The following is a 22,903-nucleotide window of genomic DNA, read 5'->3' as shown; positions in this document are numbered from 1 at the left end:
ACCGCAATGAAGAGTAACCCTTGCTCGCCGCAACTAGAGAAAGCCTGCACACAGCAATGAAGACCCACTGCAGCCAAAAATAAATAAATTTATTTTTTTAAAAAAAGAAAAATGATCTTTGAATTCAGCAGTCTTCTAACTAGTGCATCTTCCTGCTTCGTTGGGAAATAGTGATTTCCCTTCCTGACATTTAACCCCACGTTAAATGCTTTACCCACATCATAACCTGATCTCTGTGTGTTTATATGGTTTCTTAGCTTCTTGCTATAGATTAAATGTTGGGGTCCCCCCAATCATGTGTTGAAACCCTAACCACAAGGTGATGGTATTAGGAGATGGGATCTTTGAGAGGTGATTAGGTCATGAGGACCCAGAGAGAGCTCTTGTCCCTTATCCCATGTGAGGTGGGGGCTAGAAGGCTCTGTCTATGAGGAAGCAGGCCCTCACCAGGCACCAAATCTACTAGCGTCTTGATCATGGACTTCTTAGCCTCTGAAACCATGAGAAGTAAATTTCTGTCCTTTATAAGCCACCCAATCTATGGTATTTTTTATAGCAGCTCGAATGGACTAAGAATTCTCTTTGCCCCAGTCTGGAATTCTCCAGAGGTTCTGTTTTCTTTATTCCCTCTCCCACAATTTGAACTCATCAGGAAGCCGTGTCTCACTCTATCATATATCCTCATTTCCTCCACCTCTCTCCATCACCTTTGCTCCTTCAGACCACTTCTCATAGTTTGTAGCTTCTTCCTTTTTCTCTTTGCTTGATTGTTTTTTAAATTAATTTATTTATGGAAGTATAGTTAATTTACAGTGTTGTGTTACTTTCAAGTGTTCAGCAAAGTGATTCAGTTATATATATATATATATATATATATATATATATATATATATTTCTTTTTCAGGTTCTTTTCCATTATAGGTTATTACAAGATGCTGAGTATAATTCTCTGTGCTGTACGGTAGGTCCTTGTTGTTTATTTTATATATAGTAGTGTGTATATGTTAACCTGAAACTTCTAATTTATCCCTCCCCTGGCTTTTCCCTTTGGTAACCATAAGTTTGTTTTCTATGTCTGTGAGTCTATTTGTGTTTTGTAAATAAGTTCATTTGTATCATTTTTTTAGATTCCTCATATAAGTGATATGATATCTGCCTCTGACTTGCTTCACTTAATATGATAATCTATAGGTCCATCCATTTATTATTTATTTATTATTATTTCATTTTTGCTAACCAGGATGTCAACACAGGTGAGAAGAAAGAATATGTTCGTGTGTCCCCAACACCAGCACTATGGCCAGTACATAATAGGCATTTAATAAGGATTTACTGAATGAAAGAAAGCAGCCCCTGTAATTTTTTATTTTAAAATATTTATTTATTTGGCTGTGCCGGGTCTTAGTTGTGGCACATGGGATCTTCATTGCCAAGTGCGCAATCTTTTAGTTGCAGTATGCGGGCTCTTAGTTACGGCATACAGGATGTAGTTCCCTGACCAGGGATCCAACCTTGGCCCCCTGCATTGGGAGCGCAGTGTCTTAATTACTGGACCAACAGGGAAGTCCCAGCCCTTGTAATTTTGGATCAGGTTTTCCTACCGCCTCTATTTTCTCTTCTAACAGTGACTTTCTTGTTTTTTTTTAGTACCTTTGCACATTTTGCAAGGCAGTATTTAGAAAGCAGCCAGATCTATATTTATTCGTTGTGAATTACCTCACCTTGTTTGTACACTTTCTGCTTTTGCGACTTGATTTTTGTGTATTGTGGTTTTCCCAATGTCTAAGAAACAAGGAACATTTTTTTTATTTTATTGAAATATAGTTGATTTACAATGTTGTGTTAATTTCTGCTGTACAGCAAAGTGATTCAGTTATACATATATATGCATTCTTTTTCATATTCTTTTACATTATAGCTTATCATAGTATTATAAGGAACATTATTAAAGATTCTTTTGTACTGAGATCATGCAACCAACACTAAAGATTTGATCCACACCTAAGCATTCACGTTCTCATCTTTTCTACAAGTCAAGCAAGTTGATGATCAACTGCAGGAACACTTGCATAACCAATGATGCCTAAAGCGGATGGAACAATGCCACGAACATCATGCCTTTGAAAATACTGTTCATCCAGCCCAAAAGCATTTTCCTTTAAGACAAAATCATGGAAATTCTGCAAATTTAAATGTAGTAAAATCAGAACAGAAGCTATGAAATAAAGAACCCTGTGGGGTGTAACAGAGATGGGAAATCCTCTCTTTATAAAGGATGAGCAAATTCATACTAAAACTGCCTGAAATTGGAAAACTCAGCAGCACTAAGGCTCTGTTCATTAAGCATCAGAGAGATCGCAGAGTTGAGAAATCCCATGTATGCAGTGAATATGGGAAATCCTTCATCAGGAAGTCTCGGCTCATTAAACATCAGAGAATTCACCTGGGAGAGAGACCCCCATGGATGCAGCATACGTGGGAAAGCACATACCACAAAGTCCAGGCTCACCGAACACCAGAAAATCCATACAGGAGAGAAATCTTACGTATATGCTAAATGTGGCCAAGCCTTCCTCATTGAATCACGTATCATTTTACCTCAGAAAACTCAGACTGGAGAGAAACCCTCTATATGTAGATTGTGGAAATGGTTTCATCCCGAAGGTCAGTTTCATTGTACATTGGAACAAAGTATAGGAGATGAAAAGTGGTAAGATCCCCTTGGGATGTACTCGAGAAGAAACCTTGTATTTATTTGTTCACAGGCCTATCACCTTTGAGAGTTACCATCACTTCAAAGATTCCATCCCCCCCCCAAAAAAAGATTCCATCCCCTCTGTGACCTGTTCAATTAGACATGTGATTTTCCTTATCTTTTTCATTCCTTCTTACTCTTATGAGCGGAGCTCTTATCCCCTCTTCTTATCCAGAGTCTTTCCCTTGATCTATTAAACATATCCTGCTAAAAAATCTTGAGTCCTGCTTAAAGAACAAGAAATGGAAATTTGCTATGCAGTAGCTGTCCTACATTTCCATCACAAACCCTTGGATTATCGGGTAAATTTACTCCAACATAATATTTTTAAACACCTAATCTTGGCCATCTAATATTTATTCAATCCTGTAATGTAGTCATTAGATAATTGAGAACAGGAAAATTTCATGATTGATTTGCATTTTACAAGGATCGCCTTGCCTGTTCTATGAAGATGAGATCATATGGGTCAAGGATATAAGCAGGGACAATTCTAGTATCTCAGGTGAGAGGTTGGACCAGCATGGTAATGACGGTCCAGTGAGAGAAAATGAAACTGACTTCCTGCTTTGACCTTTCATTATATGACTTTTATCAGGTGCTTTCTGAGACTTACAAGGTCCTATGGAGTTGAACGTAATTGAAGAAAGTAGGTGAACTTTGCATCTGTGCCACAGCTGTGTTCTCAAGATCTGTTTCCCCAGGGTGAATGAGCGTTCTAGCTCAGGGCTGGGGTGAGAGGAGGAAGAGAATATGAGCTGGAGCAGGGCTAGAAATGGGTAGCAGGCCTGTAAATGGCTGGCAAAAACTTCTTGGTGACCTGATGAAGATGCATAGGACTGTGGAAAAACCAGTTCTTTGAGGTCATTTTATTTTTTGCACACAAATGTTCGTAGAAGTTCCATTGGCAGTATCCAAAAAACTGGAAACAATACAAAGGTCCACCAACTGGTGAATGATTAAATTTTGGAATATCCAACAATGAATACTAAAGCAGCAAAAAAGAAACGAACTATTGATAATTTTAAAATGATGAATTTCAGGACTTCCCTGGTGGCACAGTGGATAAGAATCCGCCCTCCCAATACAAGGGGCCCGCGTTCCATCCCTGGTCAGGGAACTAGATCCCACATGCATGTCACAACTAAAAGTTCACATGCCACAACTAAGGAGCCCGCCTGCCGCAACTAAGGAAGCTGTGAGCCACAACCAAATAAATAAATATATTTTTTAAAAATGATGAATTTCAAAACAGTCGTGCTATGTGAAAGAAGCCAGCACAGACACTACTAATTTTATGAAAATAACGCAGACTAATCTGTAGTGACAGAAGGCGGCCCAGTGCTGCCCAGGATGGGCTGGGTAAGGAGCACGGTTGGGAAGAGGCTCACAACGTCCACCGTTTCCGCTCACTTTGTGATCGCTGCATCCCCCGTACTGTCACTTTTCCAAACCTTGGTCTTCCCCAAACACTTCCATCTGCCAGTTCCACGCCGAGCTCCGCAGACAGCATTTGCCCCGCAGTACGGACACCGAATCTCCTCTAAGAGGGCGGCGTCCACGGTGCTCCTGCCCAACGACTCAAACCCGAAACGGCTACAGCGCGCCGCCAGGGTTTTTTTTGCCAAGCATGCTTAAGTTTTCATACGGCCTCTAAATCTTTTCGCAATTAAACCAGTTATCGAGGTGTCCAGAAGCAATTTTAACTTCCCACGCAGCCGAGACGTCACAGCCGCTCAGAATGTACAGCGCCCTTTCGGTCTTGATGGGCTCCGGCCTTTGAAAAATTTGCGCCGTTCACGGTCCACAAGCGGGCCCTGTCCATTCAGATGAATTTACCCCCACGTCATGTTTGCTTTGTATGAGCTCGAGCCTCTTAAAATCTCCCCATTTTCCTTTAAGGGGGCTGAGGTACCAGGAAATAGGAGAGTTTTCAGCCGTGGTCTCTCAGCGGCCGCCACGCCTTCTGTACGTCAGGTGCGCAAAGATGGCGACCCCAGGGCGCCGAGTCTGTGGTGGCGGCGCGGACGTATTACCTCATAAGGAAAAGCCGGAAACCCCCAATCCGTTCACCATAGAAACGCGGTAGAAACGCCGCTGACCCTCGTCGGTTGGTCTCGGGAGAGGGGGCTGGGCGAGGGGACCAGAAGTAAAAGGAGTTCGGGGAATAAAGTTAGGCCCTGAAGAGGTCGCTGCAGGTTCAGGAGAGAACCAGGTGGGTATGTGGGTCTGGCTGTAGAAAAGGCGGGGATGGGGGCGGTCTGTCGGCCTTTAGGTGGGCTGTGGCTCCTTTGAGTCTGGGAAGGTGGCGCAAGGGTGGATGGTGGTTTGGTTTTGTTTTTGAAGGGAGCGTGGAAGAGTCAGTACAATGTCTATGATCGGGGTGTCTTTGGGGTCAATCATGGGGGGCTCTGGTCATCAGCGATTAAAGGTCTGAAAAGATCAACTACCGAGAGTCCTGAGGTCAGGGTTTAAGGTCTTCGGGGGTGATTGACAACTGGTGGCGTGGGGTTCGTCAATGAATGCGGAGACTTATTCGGGTTCCCGGATAATTTGGAGCTCAAAGGTCGAGGAACCGTTAATGGAGGTCAGTGTACGTGTTTATCTGACCTGGTTTGGTATTAATCCGGTGGGGTAATGGTCACTGTCTTTCGTGCAGGGATGTGTAACAGCAGAAGGCTCAGAGGCTCAGGAGCCCTGGTAGGTGCGTGTGTTGAGCCCAGACTTTGGCTGCTGGGACAGACTTGGTGAACGTTAGTTAACGTTCCCTGAAAGCTTCAGGTCCAAGTCCCTGCCCCACCACAAATTTTCTAATCCCTTTTGGCTCCCTACAGCACCCCTTCCTTTTGAACCCAAAGAAATGAAAATTTGGGGGAAGAACAATTCAGCATATTTCAATTTAGTAATCTTTTAATTTAAGTTTTGTTTTTATCACTCCTCCTGCAGGTTGACTGCATATTTCTTTTCAGGTTCTATATGTGAATATTTAAAGGCTGCTCCTTTCCCAGTATTTATATTTTTGAATTGTTTTTTAAATTTGTATTTATGGCTTATATTCCTTTTCTCTCTCTTCTTTTTTTGATGTGTTCATTGTCCCTCATATTAAAATGTGTATGTAAACAGGGGACATGAAGACTTTTTTTTGTGTGTGTGTGTGGTACGCGGGTCTCTCACTGTTGTGGCCTCTCCGGCTGCGGAGCACAGGCTCCGGACGCGCAGGCTCAGCGGCCATGGCTCAGGGGCCCAGCCGCTCCGCGGCATGTGGGATCTTCCCGGACCGGGGCACGAACCCGTGTCCCCTGCATCGGCAGGCGGACTCTCAACCACTGCGCCACCAGGGAAGTCCCTATATGAAGACTTTTAAAGAGGCTGAGGGCATCAAAGTTTAAAGGAAAAATTTACAGTTTCTCACTGCCTAGATGGCCTCATTTCTATAATTGTCTGAAAATTACCTGCCACTGAAATATAGTACTGTGCTTATTCTCCTTTGCCACTTTCCCTTTCAAATTCATGCTACTTCCATATATTCAGAGAGTTAGGTTTCATTGGCCCAAGGTGTGAAATTATCTGGGGAATCAAATGAAGAGACAGAAATATTGGGGACCACGTGTTAAGGTGAGTGCACAGGAAGAAGGAATACAATTCCAGAAGTAATTTTGCTTTTCAACCCACAGGTGCTAACAAGAGACAAGATATGAATGAAGAAAGAGGAGTTTCCAGGACCTAGATATTGTTATTTCTAGGGATACTTTGGCGACGGTTATTTCTAACTAGAAATTTTGGTATATCCAGAAGAGCCAAAGACAGAGCCTCTGCATTGCCAGCTATTTTCAGAGAACAGAAGAAAATGATCCAGGCCCAGGTGACTCATGTCTTGTTTTATTCTCTCCTTTATTCCTGAATGGATTTGTAGAGGCCTGTAAAAAAAAAAAAAAAAAATCAGTTCAGTATCTAGAGAGAAATAAATTTTGTAGATAAACTCCAAAGCCATGGCAAAGTAGGATCAAGAACATAGTGTTTATATGATTCCTAGTAAATGACTAGTGTTGGAACATAATGTGTAACTGTTACTGACTCTGTGTGTGCGCCATGCCTATTTATAAATGCATGTGGGTTCATGTACATATCTGTGTACATAAATACGTCTGTTATGTTTTGTGCATCTGTGGAATTATACTCTAAAGAACATCCCTTTGGCCTGAGATAGTATAATTTAAGCATCTAATAGAATAATGACTGCAACTGTTTTGTGAATATTAGCTGTATAAAATTCCATTCGTCTACAATTGTACTCAAAGAAATGAGTCAAACTATGCAAAGCATTTAGATGAGTGTCTGTTACCAAAAGTCAGGTCTGGCTGCTTGCTGCTTGAAAGCCAATAACTCGAGAGGCAAGGTTGGTGGAAAGGAAAGTTTGTTTTATTCCAGAGGCTGGCAACTGGGGGAAGAGGGTGTACTTGTGTCCAGAGGCCAACTCCCCACTGCCAGTCAGTGGGCCAGAGCTTTTAAAGGGGAGTTTCAGGGCTGTATAGGCAGAGGGAGGGGGCTACATGCAGAAACAGCATAGTCAACTCTGGCCGCCATCTTGAAATCGGTCATGCCATGGTCTGATCAGCGTCATCTTGATTGTGGTGAGTACAGTTCATCTTTAGTTCCACGGTTGGTTTGTTCCCATTCCTTGAAGCCAGTTCTTAGAATTTTGACAGCTTATGTCATGGCTACAGTCTGGTCGTCATGTAGTTAACTTCTTCCAACTGGTGAGGGTTTCAGTATCTACAAAACAGCTCAAAGGATATGGCTTAGAATATTATCTATAGCCCTGGAAGAGGAACTAAAGGTCCTTGACTTTGTTTAATGACTAAGCTATTATTATTTGGTCTTGTTGGACTGTTTTCCTTTGTGTCTGCATTTTCTCACTTCTCTGATTAAATTTATTCTTTAAAGTTTTTCTGCAGTCAAAAGGCAGGCTGAGGACATGGTGGTGTGTGGTGTGTGTGTGCGTGTGTGTGTATCTATCTCTCCTGGGGAGACCCCCTAGGGTCCTGCTCCTTTTCATGCCTGCTACATAGTAAGTGATGTGTGAGATCGTCCATGCCTTAAATCTTTGCCAGTACTTAATAATAGGACATTATCAAATTGTATAATTTCATCAATCTGGATGGTCCAGTGTTTATTCTTTTACCTTATTTTGCATTTACCTCATCATAGGTAAGGTTGAAATCCATGTTGTATATTTATTGGCCAGTTGGACTCTTTTTCTCTTGTGATATGCCTGTCCTTATCATTTTTACATTAACAAAATGATTTTTTTTCCTTACTGATTAATAGGAGTCATGCCTATCCATTACATATTGATTCTTTCTTTTGTTTATAAAAAATATTTTCCCAGCTTGTCACTTTTCTTTCAGCTTTATCCACGGTAACTTTTCAATGCAGACATTTTAATTTTTCCTCTTATAAAGTTTGCTACTTATTTTCTTTTATGGTTTTTGGTTTGTGACATGAACATAATTCATATTTGTCTCTATTTCTTTCACAGATTCTTTTGTTTTATGGCTAGGAATCTAAACAGGAGACAAACTATTTTTGAGTGTGAAATTAGGTAGGAACCTAAGGTTTTGTTTTTCCAAATGGATCTACATCTCACGTGAAAAAATTCAGAAGGTGGTAAGATCAGCAGTGTTAAGAGTTTGCCACCTCTTTTAAAAAAGAAAAAGAAAAGAATTTGCTCAACCAAGTAACTCTTTTCTCTATGATGTAATCTCTGCAAGAACACAGAGATAGATTATCCCATCAGATTTCCCCTCATCTGGCAGCTTGGTTGACAAGTAGGTCTCATTTCATTCCCTGGTGGCATTTGGGCCTCGGCTGTATGGCCACAGGATCAGGACATTGAAGACATTCCACACTGCTGAACTGTAGTTATCCAGAACACTTCTAACACCAAATGTGGGGGTATTTTCCTCACACCTCCTAATTCTGTGACTCTCCAGACACCAACTGGGTGTCCTACAATTCAACTCAATCCTGCCACTAACTACCTGGAGTTAGCGTCAGATCCCACAAGGTAAGAGCTCAGTCCCACAAGACTGCCCCCACTTTAGGTGCCTGTCAAGAGTCCCAGGCTGTTACCTAAGCTTCTGATGACGAGCTCTAAATCCGGGGGTACCCACAACCCCCTGCTGAGGTTTGGTAATTCACTAGAATGACTCACAGAACTCAGGAAAGCTCTTTACGTACATTCACTGGTTTATTCTAAAGGCTACAACTCAGGAATAGCCAGATGGAAGAGATGCATAGCACGAGGTATGGGGGAAGGGGCGCGGAAGTTCCTCCCTGGGAGCACAACCCTGCCAGCACCTCTATGTGTTCACCAACCCGGAAGCTCTCTGAACCTGATGTTTTAGGGGTTTTTATGGTGGTTTTCTGATGTAGGCACAAACTGATTAAATCACTGGCTATTGGGGACTGAACTCAACCCCCAATGCCAGTTCCCTCCCTGGAGGCTGGGGGTCTTTCTGGGGACCAGGAACCAGTCATCTCATGAGCACACAAAAGATACTCTTATCACCCTAGAGAGCCCACGGTTTTTTGGAACTGTGTTCCAGGAACCAGGGGCAAAGACCAAATATATATTCATCACAACATTTTTCTGGCTTCTGTTGTTTTCATTTCGTCAATTTTGTCTTTCTTTTGATGGTAATGAGTCTTTTCTTTTCTTTTTCTTTCTTTTTTTAATCCTTTCTTCATCATTTCTTTTTTTAAAATTTATTTATTTTTGGTTGCATCAGGTCTTTGTTGCTGCATGCGGGCTTTCTCTAGTTGCGGCGAGTGGGGGCTACTCTTCATTGCGGCATGCGGGCTTCTCATTGCAGTGGCTTCTCTTGTTGTGGAGCACAGGCTCTAGGCGTGCAGGCTTCAGTAGGTGTAGCACGTGGGCTCAGTAGTTGTGGCTCGTGGGCTCTATCGTGCAGGATCAGTAGTTGTGGCACACGGGCTTAGTTGCTCCACAGCATGTGGGATCTTCCTGGACCAGGGTTTGAACCCGTGTCCCCTGCATTGGCAGGCGGATTCTTAACCACTGCGCCACCAGGGAAGCCCGAGTCTTTTCTTTCTAGTTGGTTTCCGAATCTGACTTTTGCAAGTGATGTTCTATAGTTTCAGTCTCACTCATCTAGAAGCAGATTTCCTGCTTGGCTTTGCTGGCTGGCTAAGTCTGAGTTACAGGATGTTTAATCAGTTCTAAAGTTTTCTTAATTCCTGAGAACTTCATATCGCTTCTCTGTTTCTCTATAATCTCTTTCAAAAACTACGTAGAGGCCTATGTTAGACCTCAGTGTATTCTCCATATTTAGTAAACTCTCCTTTATATTTTCTGTCTCTTTCTGCATCTGCTTCATCTTTAGTTATTTTTTCAAGTGCATATTCCAGTTCACTCGTTATATTTTCAGTGTATCTAATATGATGTTAGCCTTTTGTGAAATAATAAGAAATATACACATTGGTCTCTGCCCCTAGTTCCTGACGTAGAGCTCCTAAAACCCTTATAAATAGAGGTGCTCTGAGAATCTTCTGGTCTTTGACCCCAATTCCTAGCACAGAGTCCCTAAAATCCTTGTAATTTCCTAAATAATAAGAGTACTATGAGCTCCCATACAACTTCACTTATATGTGGGATCTAAAATATGACACAAGTGAACTTCTCTACAAAACAGAAACAGAATCACAGACATAGAGAACAGACTTATGGTTTCCAAGGGGGACTGGGGGTGATGGAGGGATGGAGTAGGAGTGTGGGATTAGCAGATGAAAACTATTCTATTTAGAATGGATAAACAACAAGGTCCTACTGTGTAGCACAGGGAACTATATTCAGTATCCTGTGATAAACCATAATGGAAAAGAATATGCAAAAGAATATATATATAACTGAATTACTTTGCTGTACAGCAGAAATTAACATGACATTGTAAATCAACTATATTTCAATAAAATTTTTTTAAAAAGAGTACTAAGAGCATATTTTGTTGTAAAATTTGGTCTTTGATCCTGGTTTCTGATACAGAGTTCCTAAATCCCTTGGAATTTCCTGGGTGATAGAAGTGCCTTTCTTTCTAATGAGGCAACACTTGAGGGGCTCCTGAATGGGACCTGTTTACCAGAAAGACCAAGCCATGATCAGAAGCTTGGAACCTTCCATCTCATTCCCCATTATCCACAGAAGAGGGAGGGGCTAGAAATAGAGTTAATGATCAATCATGCCTACGTGATGAAGCCTCCATAAAAATCCCAAAGGTATGGGGTTTAGAGAGCTTCTGGGCTGGCGAACACATGGAGGTGCTGGAGGGGCACCAGGAGAGGGCACAGAAGCTCCAAGCTCCTTTCCACATACCTTGCCTTGAGCAGCTCTTGCATCTGGATGAAATCTGTATCCTTTATCATATGCTTTTATAATAAACTGGTGAACAGTAAGTAAACTCTTTTCCCGAGCTCTCTGGGCTGCTCCAGCAAGTTAATCAAACCCAAGGAGCATTGGAGGTTCACTGGAACCTCCAATCTATAGCTGGTTAGTCAGGAGCACAGGTGGCATCCTGGACTTGCATTTGGCATCTGGAGTGGGGTGGTGGTGAGGTCTCGTGGAACTGGGCTCTTACCCTGTGGCATGTGATGCTCTCTTCAGGTCGATCATGTCAGAATTAAATTGTAGGACACACAGCTGGTGTCAGAGAATTGCTTGGCGATGTGTTTAAAGAAACACATCGGAATTGGTGTCAAAATCATAGAAATATGAGCAGGACAGCTTCCTTTATGTTCCTTATGAGTCAGTCAAAGAGAAACACTCGCATTAAACAGGACTCTGTTATTACAGGAAACCCTGTCATTCAAGGATGTGGCCGTGGACTTCACGTGGGAGGAGTGGCAGCTCCTGGCCCCTCCTCAGAAGGACCTGTACCGGGACGTGATGCTGGAGAACTATAGCAACCTGCTGTCCGTGGGTGAGGACGGCTCCCCTGGGTCCCTCAGTGGGTCTCCAGTCAGTGGCCTTTCCTTCCTCAGCTGCTTACACTTGGAAGTCACTGCAGTGCCCTAATGGCAGATTCTCAGTCCCTCCTCTGGCTCCTGACAAAAGGTTGTATACAATGTGCCATGAGTTGTTTTTACTACCAACACAGCTGACACCAAATGTGTGGGGTTTTTTCTATCCCCAAAACCAATTCTCCTACTCTCCAGGTATGGACTGGGTGTCCCGAAACTCAATCCTTTTCTGACACTAACCACCCAGAGTCAGCCTCAGATCTCACAGGCTTACGGACTCAGTCCCGCAGGACTGCCCTCACTTCAGACACTAGGCGAACGGATTGGGTACCCAGGGTACCCACACTTCTGTCCGACTCGACCTTAAATCGGGCATTCCCACTCTCCATCCCTCAGGCTTGGTAATTTGCTAGAACGGCTCACAGAACTCAGGAAAGCACTTTACTTACCATTGCCAGTTTATTATAAAGGATAATAGCCAAATGGAAGAGATGCCCAGGGTGAGGTATGGGGGAAGGAGTGTGGGCCTTCCATGCCCGCTCCAATGTGTCACCTTTGATGTGATCACCAACCCGGGAGCTCCCCCAACCTGGTTTTTTAGGAGTTTTTGTGGCGATTTCATTGTGTAAGTGTGATTTCTTAATTCATTTGCCATGGGGGATTAACTCAATCTCTAGCCCCTTCCCTCCCCATGGAGGGGTTAGGGAGTTAGAGCTGAAATTTCCAACCTTCTACTCATGTCTTGGTCTTTCTGGCAGCCAGTCTCCACCCTGAAGCTATCTAGGGACCCCCAGCCACCAGTCATCTCATTAGCACACAGAAGACACCCATCACTCTGGACACCAAAGGTGCTAGAAGTTCTTGTGTCAGGAACTGGAACTTAAACCAAATGCTGTAACAGAAGAGGTTCCTGCCAGCCCGTCACATAGGAAATTACAAGCGCTTTATTTTATTTTTATTATTTATTTATTTTAAAATTTTATTTATTTTTGTTTGTGCTGGGTCTTTGTTTTTGCATGCGGTCTTTTCTCTAGTTGCGGCAAGCGGGGGCTACTCTTCGTTGCGGTGCCTGGGTTTCTCATTGCGGTGGCTTCTCTTGTTTTGGAGCACGGGCTCTAGGCACGCAGGCTTAGTAGTTGCACGTGGGCTCTAGGTCACATGGGCTTCAGTAGTTGTGGTTTGCAAGCTCAGTGGTTGTGGTTCATGGACTCTAGAGGGCAGGCTCAGTAGTTGTGGCACGTGGGCTTAGTTGCTCAACAGCATGTGAGATCTTCCAGGACCAGGGCTCGAACCTGTGTCCCCTGCATTGGCAGGTGGATTCTTAACCACTGTGCCACCAGGGAAGTCCCTATTTTTATTTTTTGGTTGTGCCACGTGCCATCTCAGTTCCCTGACCAGGGATCAAATCCACGCCCCCTGCAGTGGAAGCACAGAGTCTTAACCACTGGACCACCAGGGAAGTCCCCACAAGGACTTTAGAAGCTCTGTGCCAGGAACTGGGGGCGGAGACCAAATATATATTATTATATCACAATATCCCATGAGTCTCTCCTGAGTGAAAAACCTCCGCTTGGCAGATGTGAAAAACGGTCCCTCAGATGTAACATTCTCCCGTCCCCACAGACCCCAGCCCAGTTCAGTGAGTCTCAGTCTTCTATCGTTTCCCATGAACAGGGTATCGGGTCAGCAAGCCAGATGCAATGTCCAAGTTGGAACGAGGGGAAGAACCGTGGACAATAGAAGATGAAATCCACAGTCAAACCTGTCCAGGTGAGTGAGGATCAGCTGGGTAACTGCAGACATCATAGTCAGTCAGTGCGAGAAGCCTGGGAGGGCGTCTGAGGATACTGTGCCTCCATGTATCTCTTTCCCCATAAAAGAACTTTTAGGTCTTGAGAGGTAAGTATACCCCTTTTTCTCTTCTGAGATCTGTTCCTTGCTGATTTTATTTTACATCTTGATTTTTGTTTGTTTGCCTCGTTTTCGTCTTCCTTGGATTCTGTAACCCTCTCCTTTGAACCCTGTCACAAATCCCTTCCACCTCCCTGGCTATGAAATTCCAGGACTCGCTCCAAGGAGAGATCTTTGAATTCATCACTGTTTTCTGACTACCGCACTCTCCTGCCCCACTGAGAAAGACAGATTTCCCTTCCTGACATCCAACTGCACCTTGTATTTTGCGCCCTCACAGTAACCTAGTCTATGACTGTGCATCAAGCCAGCTCCTTAGTTTCTCCACCACACTGCCCCCCACCACCATTCTGAGGTTCTTCAAAGGTATTGCTTTCCATTTTCTCAAAATTTTCCTTCAGTCTCATGAATTAAGCTCTATCTGTTTTCTGGCTGAGACTCCAAATTGCTATCTCCCTTACTATTGTCTATATTGTCTATACTTTGAGTTCTAGATGTTCTAGATCTTTTACTGGCCTAAGATTTCTGAGTTCCTGTATGAGGCATAGGAATCATCTTCTCTCCACAAAAAAAGCCCTTTCCACCATCCTATTTTAATGTTAGATTCTCTCTTAATATTGCATATCTTACCCTGTCCATGCTGGTATTATCTTGAATGTTATTCTCTGCCTATGGAGTTCTCATCTTAGAGGTCTCTGCTGTTGACTGTTTTAACTAGAAAAGACTGTTTTACATCTACATCAGTTCTGCCTAAGTCGCAGCTTATGTCTCCTTCAGTTTACTTCCTTCATACATTTGCTATTTCTGATTTTCCTTTGGCTCATCTTAGGTGTTAGCACTGTATTCATTTCCCTAAATCATTTGTTTTTCCCATTATATTCTTGTTTTTTTTTAACAGCTTTACTGAGATAATTCACATATGCTACAATTTGCCAACTTAAAGCATACAATTCATTGTTTTGTAGTATATTAAGAGAGTTATGTAACCATTACCAACAGCAACTTTGGAAGATTTTCATCACTTTATAAAAGTTTCCTCCTAAGCCTTCAGCCCTAGGCGAGCACTAATCTACTTTCTATCTCTGTAGATTTGCCTGTTCTGCATATTTAATATAAATAGAGTCATAAACTATGTGGTCTATTGTGAAAGACTTCTTTCATTTATCATCATGTTTTTGAAATTCTTCCATAGAAGTTCTAACATGTATCTGTAATTCATTCCTTTTTATTGCCAAATAATATTCCATTGTATGGATATACCACATTTTATTTACTCATTTATCTATTGATGGACATTTGGGTGGTATCCACTTTTTGGCTTTTTTGAATTATGCTGCTATGAACATTCATGTACAACTTTTTTGTGAACATATGTTTTCATTTTTCTTTGGTATATATCTAGGAGTGGAATTCTTAGGTCATATGGACTCTTGGAAGGGTCCAAATGTGGTGCTTCCAGACTCATGGTCGGCATTATGTCCTCCCAGCCATGATGTGTGATAATACACAGAGTATTGCCAACCAAAGGCTCAGCCTTTGGTATCCAGAGTTTTCATTGGGATTCAATCACACATTTCGCACATGGAAATATGTCTTTCACCCCTCCAGAAGTCAGGCTAATACCTATAGTCTCCATTTCCTCCAAAGGTTGTAACTGATATGGTGTGGCCCAAAGCCCATGTCATAAATCACATTGTTAGAGTGTCTGGTGGCCAAAGCCACCAGGCAAACAAAGACACTCCTATCAGGCAGGACATTCCAGGGGCCTAGAGATCACCTCCCAGTAGCCAAGGGCAAGGGCCAGACCTCTCTTTGAGTGAGGTTCAGTCTTCACTGAAGGTAACTGTACAAATGAACAATAAAGGGATTCCTTTAGAAAAACAGAGGAAATAGAGCTTATAGTAATACAGTCAGAGTGGGAATGACAGCATGATATGTACAAGGTTTATCTACATTTTGAATTAGGAAGATGATGCCATGAGTTAGGAATGAAGGCATGAAATAAGAAATGTGCAAGCCCATGGGATTGACTATCAAAAGAGTGGCCTGAAGTCAGGCAAATGAAAGCCAGTGTTAGAAGTTCTCTTCAGGAGGAGGAGTGGAGTGGAAACATGGAATATTCACGGTGATGTACACTTTTCTTGCCAGGATGACTGTTTGGATTTGCTATGTGAGTAATTGAGGTAGCATAGAGGAGGGTTGGTAGGTTTTGTATTTTTATAGCTCTAGCCTGTCTTACCTTTTACCTGGGTGGCAGTAGGATAGCAATAATAAGGAACAGTCAGATGTTCTTAAAAAAAACCTGAAGGTAAAGCTGACACAACCTGGTCTTAAAGGAGGAAGTTGGTCCTTTAGTACAACCTGTTGCCAACCTAGATGCAAATGTAGAATTACTGAAGTAGATGCTGCTGGTGGCAAGTGAAGAGTTTATTAGGGACGTTGACATGGGAAAAATTTGGATACGACCTCTCTACTGAATGCAGAAAGTGATTGAAAAAGGTGACAGTTTCCATATTCCATTAGCTTCCAAAGATGACTACATGGTACACGGCCAGTTACAAAATTTCCTAACAGTCATTGTTGCCCTGTTTCACTATGAATGGAACATAGGATAACGTGACACAGATAGACTAAAGGTTAGAGTTTTGATTATACAAGTTATCCACTAATATGTTTGATGTTTTTGGAAAGTTAGTTTGATGGTGGTCTACAGAAGCAAATTTAGGAACAGGATTACAATGCAAGAGATTATTTCAGTTTACAGTCCTTTACAGTTACTTGCCAGGTTACAAATACGTTTATTCTATACACCTTAGTATGCATAGTTCCCTGATTTCTGTAGTCAGAATTTGGATCCTCTAAGTGGGCTTAAAGAATCCCCAAACTCCTGAGTGTTGGAATGTCTTAAGACGTTGGTTCTGTACCATCATCATCTTTCATTCTACATGTCCTCCCAACACATCCAGTCCTCTTTTCTTGAATAGTATGCACATATTATTTCCATATTGTTTCCTCCACTTATACTTCCACTTGGCTTCTTGATTTCTGTACTACACATCTAATATCATCTCAAAGTTTAGGTTCCACAATGCACACTTTTTTTTCCTACATGTGGATTTCAGTAATCTTCCTCATCACAATTGGAGATGCTTTTACCAAACCATTGGCTCAAGCCATACAGTTAGTAGAGTAATCCTGGGTTCCTCACTTTCAAAGACCACTCTCTGCACTGACCCCGTCAGTTAACCTTGCTTTTTCTTTCTTTCTTTTTTTTTTTTTTAACATTTAAAAATTTTTTCTGGCTGTGTGCCATGCAGGATCTTAGTTCCCCTACCAGGGATGGAATCCACACCACCTGCAGTGGAAGCACTGGAAGTCTGGAGTCTTAACCACTGGACCGTCGGGGAAGCCCCAACCTTGCCTTTTCTTTATGCAAGTATTCAAAATATCCTCATTTCCTCCGCTTGCCACCATCTCCTTTGCTCCTTCAAACCACATTTAGCAATCTCCAACTCCCTACTTTTTTTCTTTTCTTCTTTTTCATTTGGGTTTCCCTAACAGGAATTATGAGAAGTGAAAGTAAGTAAGGCATATTTTATATATCCCAAACACCAACACAGTGTCTTTGTTCACTCCAAATAGTTTTGGAGTGAACAAATGCAAGCCTCATCATTTTGGATCAGTTGTCTCTTGCACCTCTGTGGTCTTGTGTCTTTTCAAGTTCTGTTCCTTCATACCCTCTCGTTTGCGCTAACCGTGACTTGCTCGGCAGTTCCCTGGTGGTCCAGTGGTTAAGACTCCATGCTTTCACTGCTGTGGGCCTGGGTTCAATCCCTACTCAGGGAGCCAAGATCCTGCAAGCCACACAGTGAGGCCAAAAAACAAACAAACAAAAAAAAACAAAAAAAAAAGACTTGCATGTATTTTACTACCTCTGCATGTTTTGCAATTTCTTATTTAGAGAGCAGCCAAGTCTACATAGATTGTCAACTGCCTAACCTTATTGGTACATTAACTGTTTTTTTCCTTTTGGTTCGTTTATATTACTGTGTTTTTACCATGTGTAAGAAATAAGGAACATTTATACATGGTGTTTCTTTTATACTGTTATCATAGGGTTGCCACTAAAGTGCCATTTTTTTAAAAAACCAAGGAATTTTTAAAACAATTTTATTCCAAACAATAATAAAAAGGGCTCATTGTTCTCTTCTTTCCTAGAAACTGGCAACGTTGGTAATCATCTTCAGGGTGACTGGGAAAATCAAAGAATGCTGAAAGGTATAGAACAATACCAGGAACATAATGCATTTGGAAATCCTGTTCCTCAAAGCAAAAGTCATTTCTCTTTCAGGCAAAATCATGATATGTTTGAGTTCTATATAAAAACTTTGAAATCACATTTAAGTTTAGTCAGCCAGGGCCAAAGCTATGAAATTAAGAACTCTACTAAATGTAATGGAGATGGGAAATCATTTCTGCATGGTAAGCCTGAAGAATTTCATTCTCCAGTTCAATGCCCTGTAAGTGCAAAATCCATCAGTAGTAAGTCCCAAGTCATTAAGCACCAAGGAACTCACAATGCAGAGAAAGCCCACATATGCAGTGAATGTGGGAAAGCCTTTGTTAAGAAATCTCAGCTCACTGACCATCAGAGAGTTCATACAGGGGAGAAACCTTATGGATGCAGTATGTGTGCAAAAGTATTCTCCCGAAAGTCCAGGCTCAATGAACATCAGAGAATTCACAAGAGAGAGAAATCCTTTATATGCGGTGATTGTGGAAAAGTCTTCACCATGAAGAGCCGTCTGATCGAACACCAGCGAACTCACACTGGAGAGAAACCTTACATATGCAGTGACTGTGGAAAAGGCTTCCCAGGGAAGCGTAACCTCATTGTACATCAGCGAAATCATACTGGAGAGAAATGCTACATATGTAATGAATGCGGAAAAGGCTTCACTGGGAAGAGCATGCTTACTATACACCAGCGAACTCATACAGGAGAGAAACCCTACATCTGCAGTGAATGTGGGAAAGGCTTTACCACAAAGCACTATGTCATCATACACCAACGAAACCATACAGGAGAGAAACCCTACATATGCAATGAATGTGGGAAAGGTTTCACCATGAAGAGTCGTCTGATTGAACATCAGCGAACTCATACAGGAGAAAAGCCGTATGTGTGCAATGAATGTGGAAAAGGCTTTCCCAGGAAGAATAATCTGATTGTACATCAGAGAAATCATACAGTAGAGAAATCCTACGTATGTGGTGAATGTGGAAAAGGCTTCACCGTGAAGAGCATGCTCATCATACATCAACGAACTCACACTGGAGAGAAACCCTACATCTGCAGTGAATGTGGGAAAGGCTACCCATTGAAGAGTCGGCTTGTTGTGCATCAGCGAACGCATAAGGGTGAGAAACCTTATAGATGCAGCGAATGTGGGAAAGGCTTCATCGTGAATAGTGGACTGATGTTACATCAGCGAACTCACACTGGAGAGAAACCCTATATATGCAATAAATGTGGAAAAGGGTTTGCCTTTAAGAGCAATCTTGTGGTACATCAGCGAACTCATACTGGAGAGAAACCCTTTACATGCAATGAGTGTGGAAAAGGCTTCACAATGAAACGCTATCTCATCATACACCAGCAAATTCATATGGGAGAGAAGTCCTATATATGCAGTGGATGTGGAAAAGGTTTTGTCATGGAAACAGAACTCATTTTACATCAGCAAATTCATACTGGAGAGAAACCTTATGCCTGCAATGAATGTGGCAGAGGCTTCACTGTGAAAAGCCGTCTAGTCGTTCATCAGCGAACTCATACAGGAGAGAAACCTTTTGTATGCAGTGAATGTGGAAAAGGCTTCTCCTCAAAGAGGAATCTCATTGTACATCAGAGAACTCATAATGGAAACAAATCTTAACAAAGCAATGAATATAGTCACACCTACAGGAAGAAAATATGCCTTGTCCAACATCAGAGTGTTTCACGCAGGATAAACTACCTTTATATGTACTGACTGTGGAAAATCCTATTCATAATTGGTATTGGTCTCATTACCCACCAGAAAATTTACACAGGAGACAAATTGTATGTATGCAATTAATGTGAGAAAGCCTTCTACACAAATTCAGCACCCATTGTACATCAGAGAGCTCATAAAAGAGAGAGACTCTGTGGATTCAGCAATTGGGGGTAACCTTTCTCTCATTTGTTAAGCCTTGTTAATACACACGAGAAACGTATAGGTCAAGGTACATAATCCTTTGCAGTGACTCTGAACTCATTATATATAAGTGTACTTGTTCAGGGTACAAACCATGATAGTTCAGTGAACTCATTAAACATCAGTGTGCTCTACTTGACTGTGGTCAGTGTAGATTAGCCTGTTGCTAGATTTCACCCTTGGGAAACTATGGAATTTGCATAGGAGTGAAATTTAATGAATGCAGAGAATGTGTTAGTGCCTTCAGTGATAAGTTACCTCACACTATATGTCTAAATTAACATGTAGGAAAAAGCTCTGATACATACAATGCAGAAAAGGCTTCAGGAAATATTTCTAGGTAATTATATGTCTGAAAAGTATATACTAAGATAAATCTTATGAATGGAGAGACTAGGAAAGCCTTCTGTGGGAATAAAAACCCTATCTCATCAGTGATCATAACAGATCACCAGTGAGCTCATTCATAGTAGCAATATGATGATCGTAGAAATAAAACCTCAATAGTTGCCTCATATGCATGCTGGAGAAAAATTTTCAGATGACAATGAACATGGCAGGATTTCGGTGATACATTCTGCCTCATCGCTTCTCATGAATTCATACAGAAATAGAATAGTTTATGAACCCACTAAATGTGGAGTAACTTTAGCAAAATATCAGAGAATACTGAAGGAAAAAAGCCTCATGAAAATGACGTATATTTGAGTTTTCCCTCAGAAATCTAAACTTATTGTACACCTGATGTCCATTTTGGGACACAATACCTTGAACCATATTATCAATAATTCCATAATTTTAAAGTGGGCTCTTCTGAACACAAGCCCACCTTGTGTTTAGGGTTTTAATGTTATATACATTAAATTTTAATGTTATATACAATGCAGGAGTGTTCTGTGCCCACCTCATATCATTATATGATTCGCTCTTGCATTTCTTAGGCTCTAAATTCATCTCTTTCAGTCTGTGTATTTCAAAAGGAAAAGGAATATATTCATATATGTAATTCAACATGTTTGGATGTATTTATCCAAGTTTATAAGTAGCATTAAGTAGTTTACAAAAACACCTCAAAATGATTTTTCTAAAATTTGTTTTGAAATAGTTTTAGACTTACAAGAAATTGCAAAATATACAAAGTTCCAGAATACCCTTACTCAGCTTCTTCAGTGATATTATCTTACATAACCATAATACATCATCAAGACCAATAAAATGACATTGGTACAATACTGTTAAGTAAACTATAGACCTTATTTGGATTTCAATAGTTTTTGCATGCACTAATTTTTATGAGTTTTGTTTTGTTTTGTTTTTTGATATATAGAGTTCTAAGAAATTTTATCTCAGATATAGATTTCTGTAAACACCACCACAATTGGGATGTGGCATTGTGCCAACACAACATCCTCCTGCTACACTCTCCCCCAACCCTGACCCATGCTGACCACTGATCACACTCCAACACTCCAACTTTGCTATTTTAAGAATGCTATTAAAGTGGAATCATACAGTGTGTATCCTTTGATATAGGCTTTATTTCCCTCAGCAAATTGTCCTTAAGATCCATCCAATTTGTTGGGTGTATAAATAGTTTTACTTTTTGTTACTGACTAGAAATCTTTTGTATGGGTGTACCATGGGTTTGTTTATCTGTTCGCTGTTGACGGATGTCTGGGTTGTTTCCGGTGTTTCACTGTTTTGAATAAAAATCTATGAACATCTGTGTACCCAATTTTATGTGAACATAAGAATTTGTTTCTTTGGGATAAATACCCGGGAGTCATATGTATATGTTATGCTTGTGTTTAACTTTGTAAGAACCTGCCAACTTTTCCAGAGTGGCTGTACTAATTTACATTCCCACCAGCAGTGTATGAATGCTCTGGCTGTTTCATGTCTTTTCTAGCACTTGGCACTGTCATATTTGATTCCAGCCATCCTATCAGGGGTGTGGTAGTATATAATGATGGGCTTACTTTACAATTCCCTAACAGCAAATGATATTCGACACTTATATACAAATTGAGAACCATATCAGGTAAACTTGTCGTGTTTGCTTTCAACCATCCAACATAATTTTTAAAACTCAAAAGGAGAATAGCCTATTATATTTGATGATATATTCACCCTTTCCATTCCTTTTTCTTCATTCCTGATGTCTTATGTTTCATATGTTTCCTTCTGTTATTTCTTTTTTGTCAGAGTCTCCTTTATCAATTCTTTTTGAGAAGGTCTACTGGCAACAAATTCTTAGTTTTCCTAGCAGTAGGGCTCTTCTTCTCTTGTCTCTATCCAGAGTCATTTCTTTGATATAATAAGGATATTTAGTTCAGTTTACAAATGGTGAGTCCTGCTTTTGGGGAGGGGGGAGAAAAAGGACATCTGTCAGACAGTACTGTGGCAGTATTCAATCTATGTTGAATACTATACCAATTCTATGTTGAGTAATTCATTCCTTTAAAAATATTTTTTGAGCATCTAGACTGTGTCAGGAACTGTTTTTGTCACTGGAGACACATCAGTGAACAAAACAGGCAAAGCCATGGCCTTCATGGAACATACAGTCTAGTGAAAGCGACTGAGTAAAATAAATACACATCAGAATTTCAGTTCTGTTAAATGCTGTGGAGAAATATTAAGCCTAGTATATAGGCTGTAATGGAGGAGCTATTTTAGAAAGGGTTTCCAAGGAAGGCTATTCTGCACAAATGTAATTTGAAACAATACCTAAGTGTACTGAGGGGAGCCAGCCAGCATAATATTTATGAGCCAAGAACACTCCAGACCTGTTTCCAAGTGTTTTCTCTGGGCTTCCTGCCTCACACCACGACCTAAGCCAGAACCTGTGGAACTGGGACCCAGGGCTCTGGGTTTATAAAGTGAGCTTTCTGATCTATATTTATTTATTTACTTGATCTATATTTAAATTTGAACATCTCTGCCCTAATTCCTGGGT

The 22,903-nt window shown here is 41.3% G+C and overlaps 1 protein-coding gene across 5 annotated transcripts; it reads left to right on the top strand.

The window, feature by feature from the left end:
- The first annotated feature begins 2,719 nt into the window (after window positions 1-2,719).
- On the top strand, window positions 2,720-21,668 carry LOC137214790 (zinc finger protein 432-like). 5 transcript variants are annotated; one of them, XM_067719043.1, is made up of 5 exons: window positions 2,720-4,970; window positions 6,430-6,617; window positions 11,625-11,751; window positions 13,466-13,561; window positions 17,921-21,668. In XM_067719043.1, the coding sequence occupies exons 2-5, from the start codon at window positions 6,603-6,605 to the stop codon at window positions 19,639-19,641; spliced, it is 1,959 nt and encodes a 652-aa protein (XP_067575144.1). In that variant the 5' UTR covers window positions 2,720-4,970; window positions 6,430-6,602; the 3' UTR covers window positions 19,642-21,668. The 5 variants fall into 5 exon arrangements, with proteins under 5 accessions (XP_067575144.1, XP_067575146.1, XP_067575145.1 ...); XM_067719045.1 differs by having other exon boundaries at window positions 2,720-5,342; XM_067719044.1 differs by having other exon boundaries at window positions 2,720-5,455.
- Window positions 21,669-22,903: the final 1,235 nt, after the last annotated feature.

This window comes from Pseudorca crassidens, chromosome 20 (assembly GCF_039906515.1).
Source record: "Pseudorca crassidens isolate mPseCra1 chromosome 20, mPseCra1.hap1, whole genome shotgun sequence".
Classification (NCBI taxonomy): domain Eukaryota; kingdom Metazoa; phylum Chordata; class Mammalia; order Artiodactyla; family Delphinidae; genus Pseudorca; species Pseudorca crassidens.
The sequence above is the reverse complement of the archived record's forward strand: the minus strand, read 5'-3'. Positions and strand labels throughout refer to the sequence as shown.

Bases quoted from the DNA above. Each gene is read 5' to 3' on its own strand.
- LOC137214790 (XM_067719043.1), top strand. The intron at 11,752-13,465 runs GTGAGGACGGCT...TCCCATGAACAG, and splicing joins TAGCAACCTGCTGTCCGTGG to GGTATCGGGTCAGCAAGCCA. The intron at 13,562-17,920 runs GTGAGTGAGGAT...CTTCTTTCCTAG, and splicing joins CCACAGTCAAACCTGTCCAG to AAACTGGCAACGTTGGTAAT.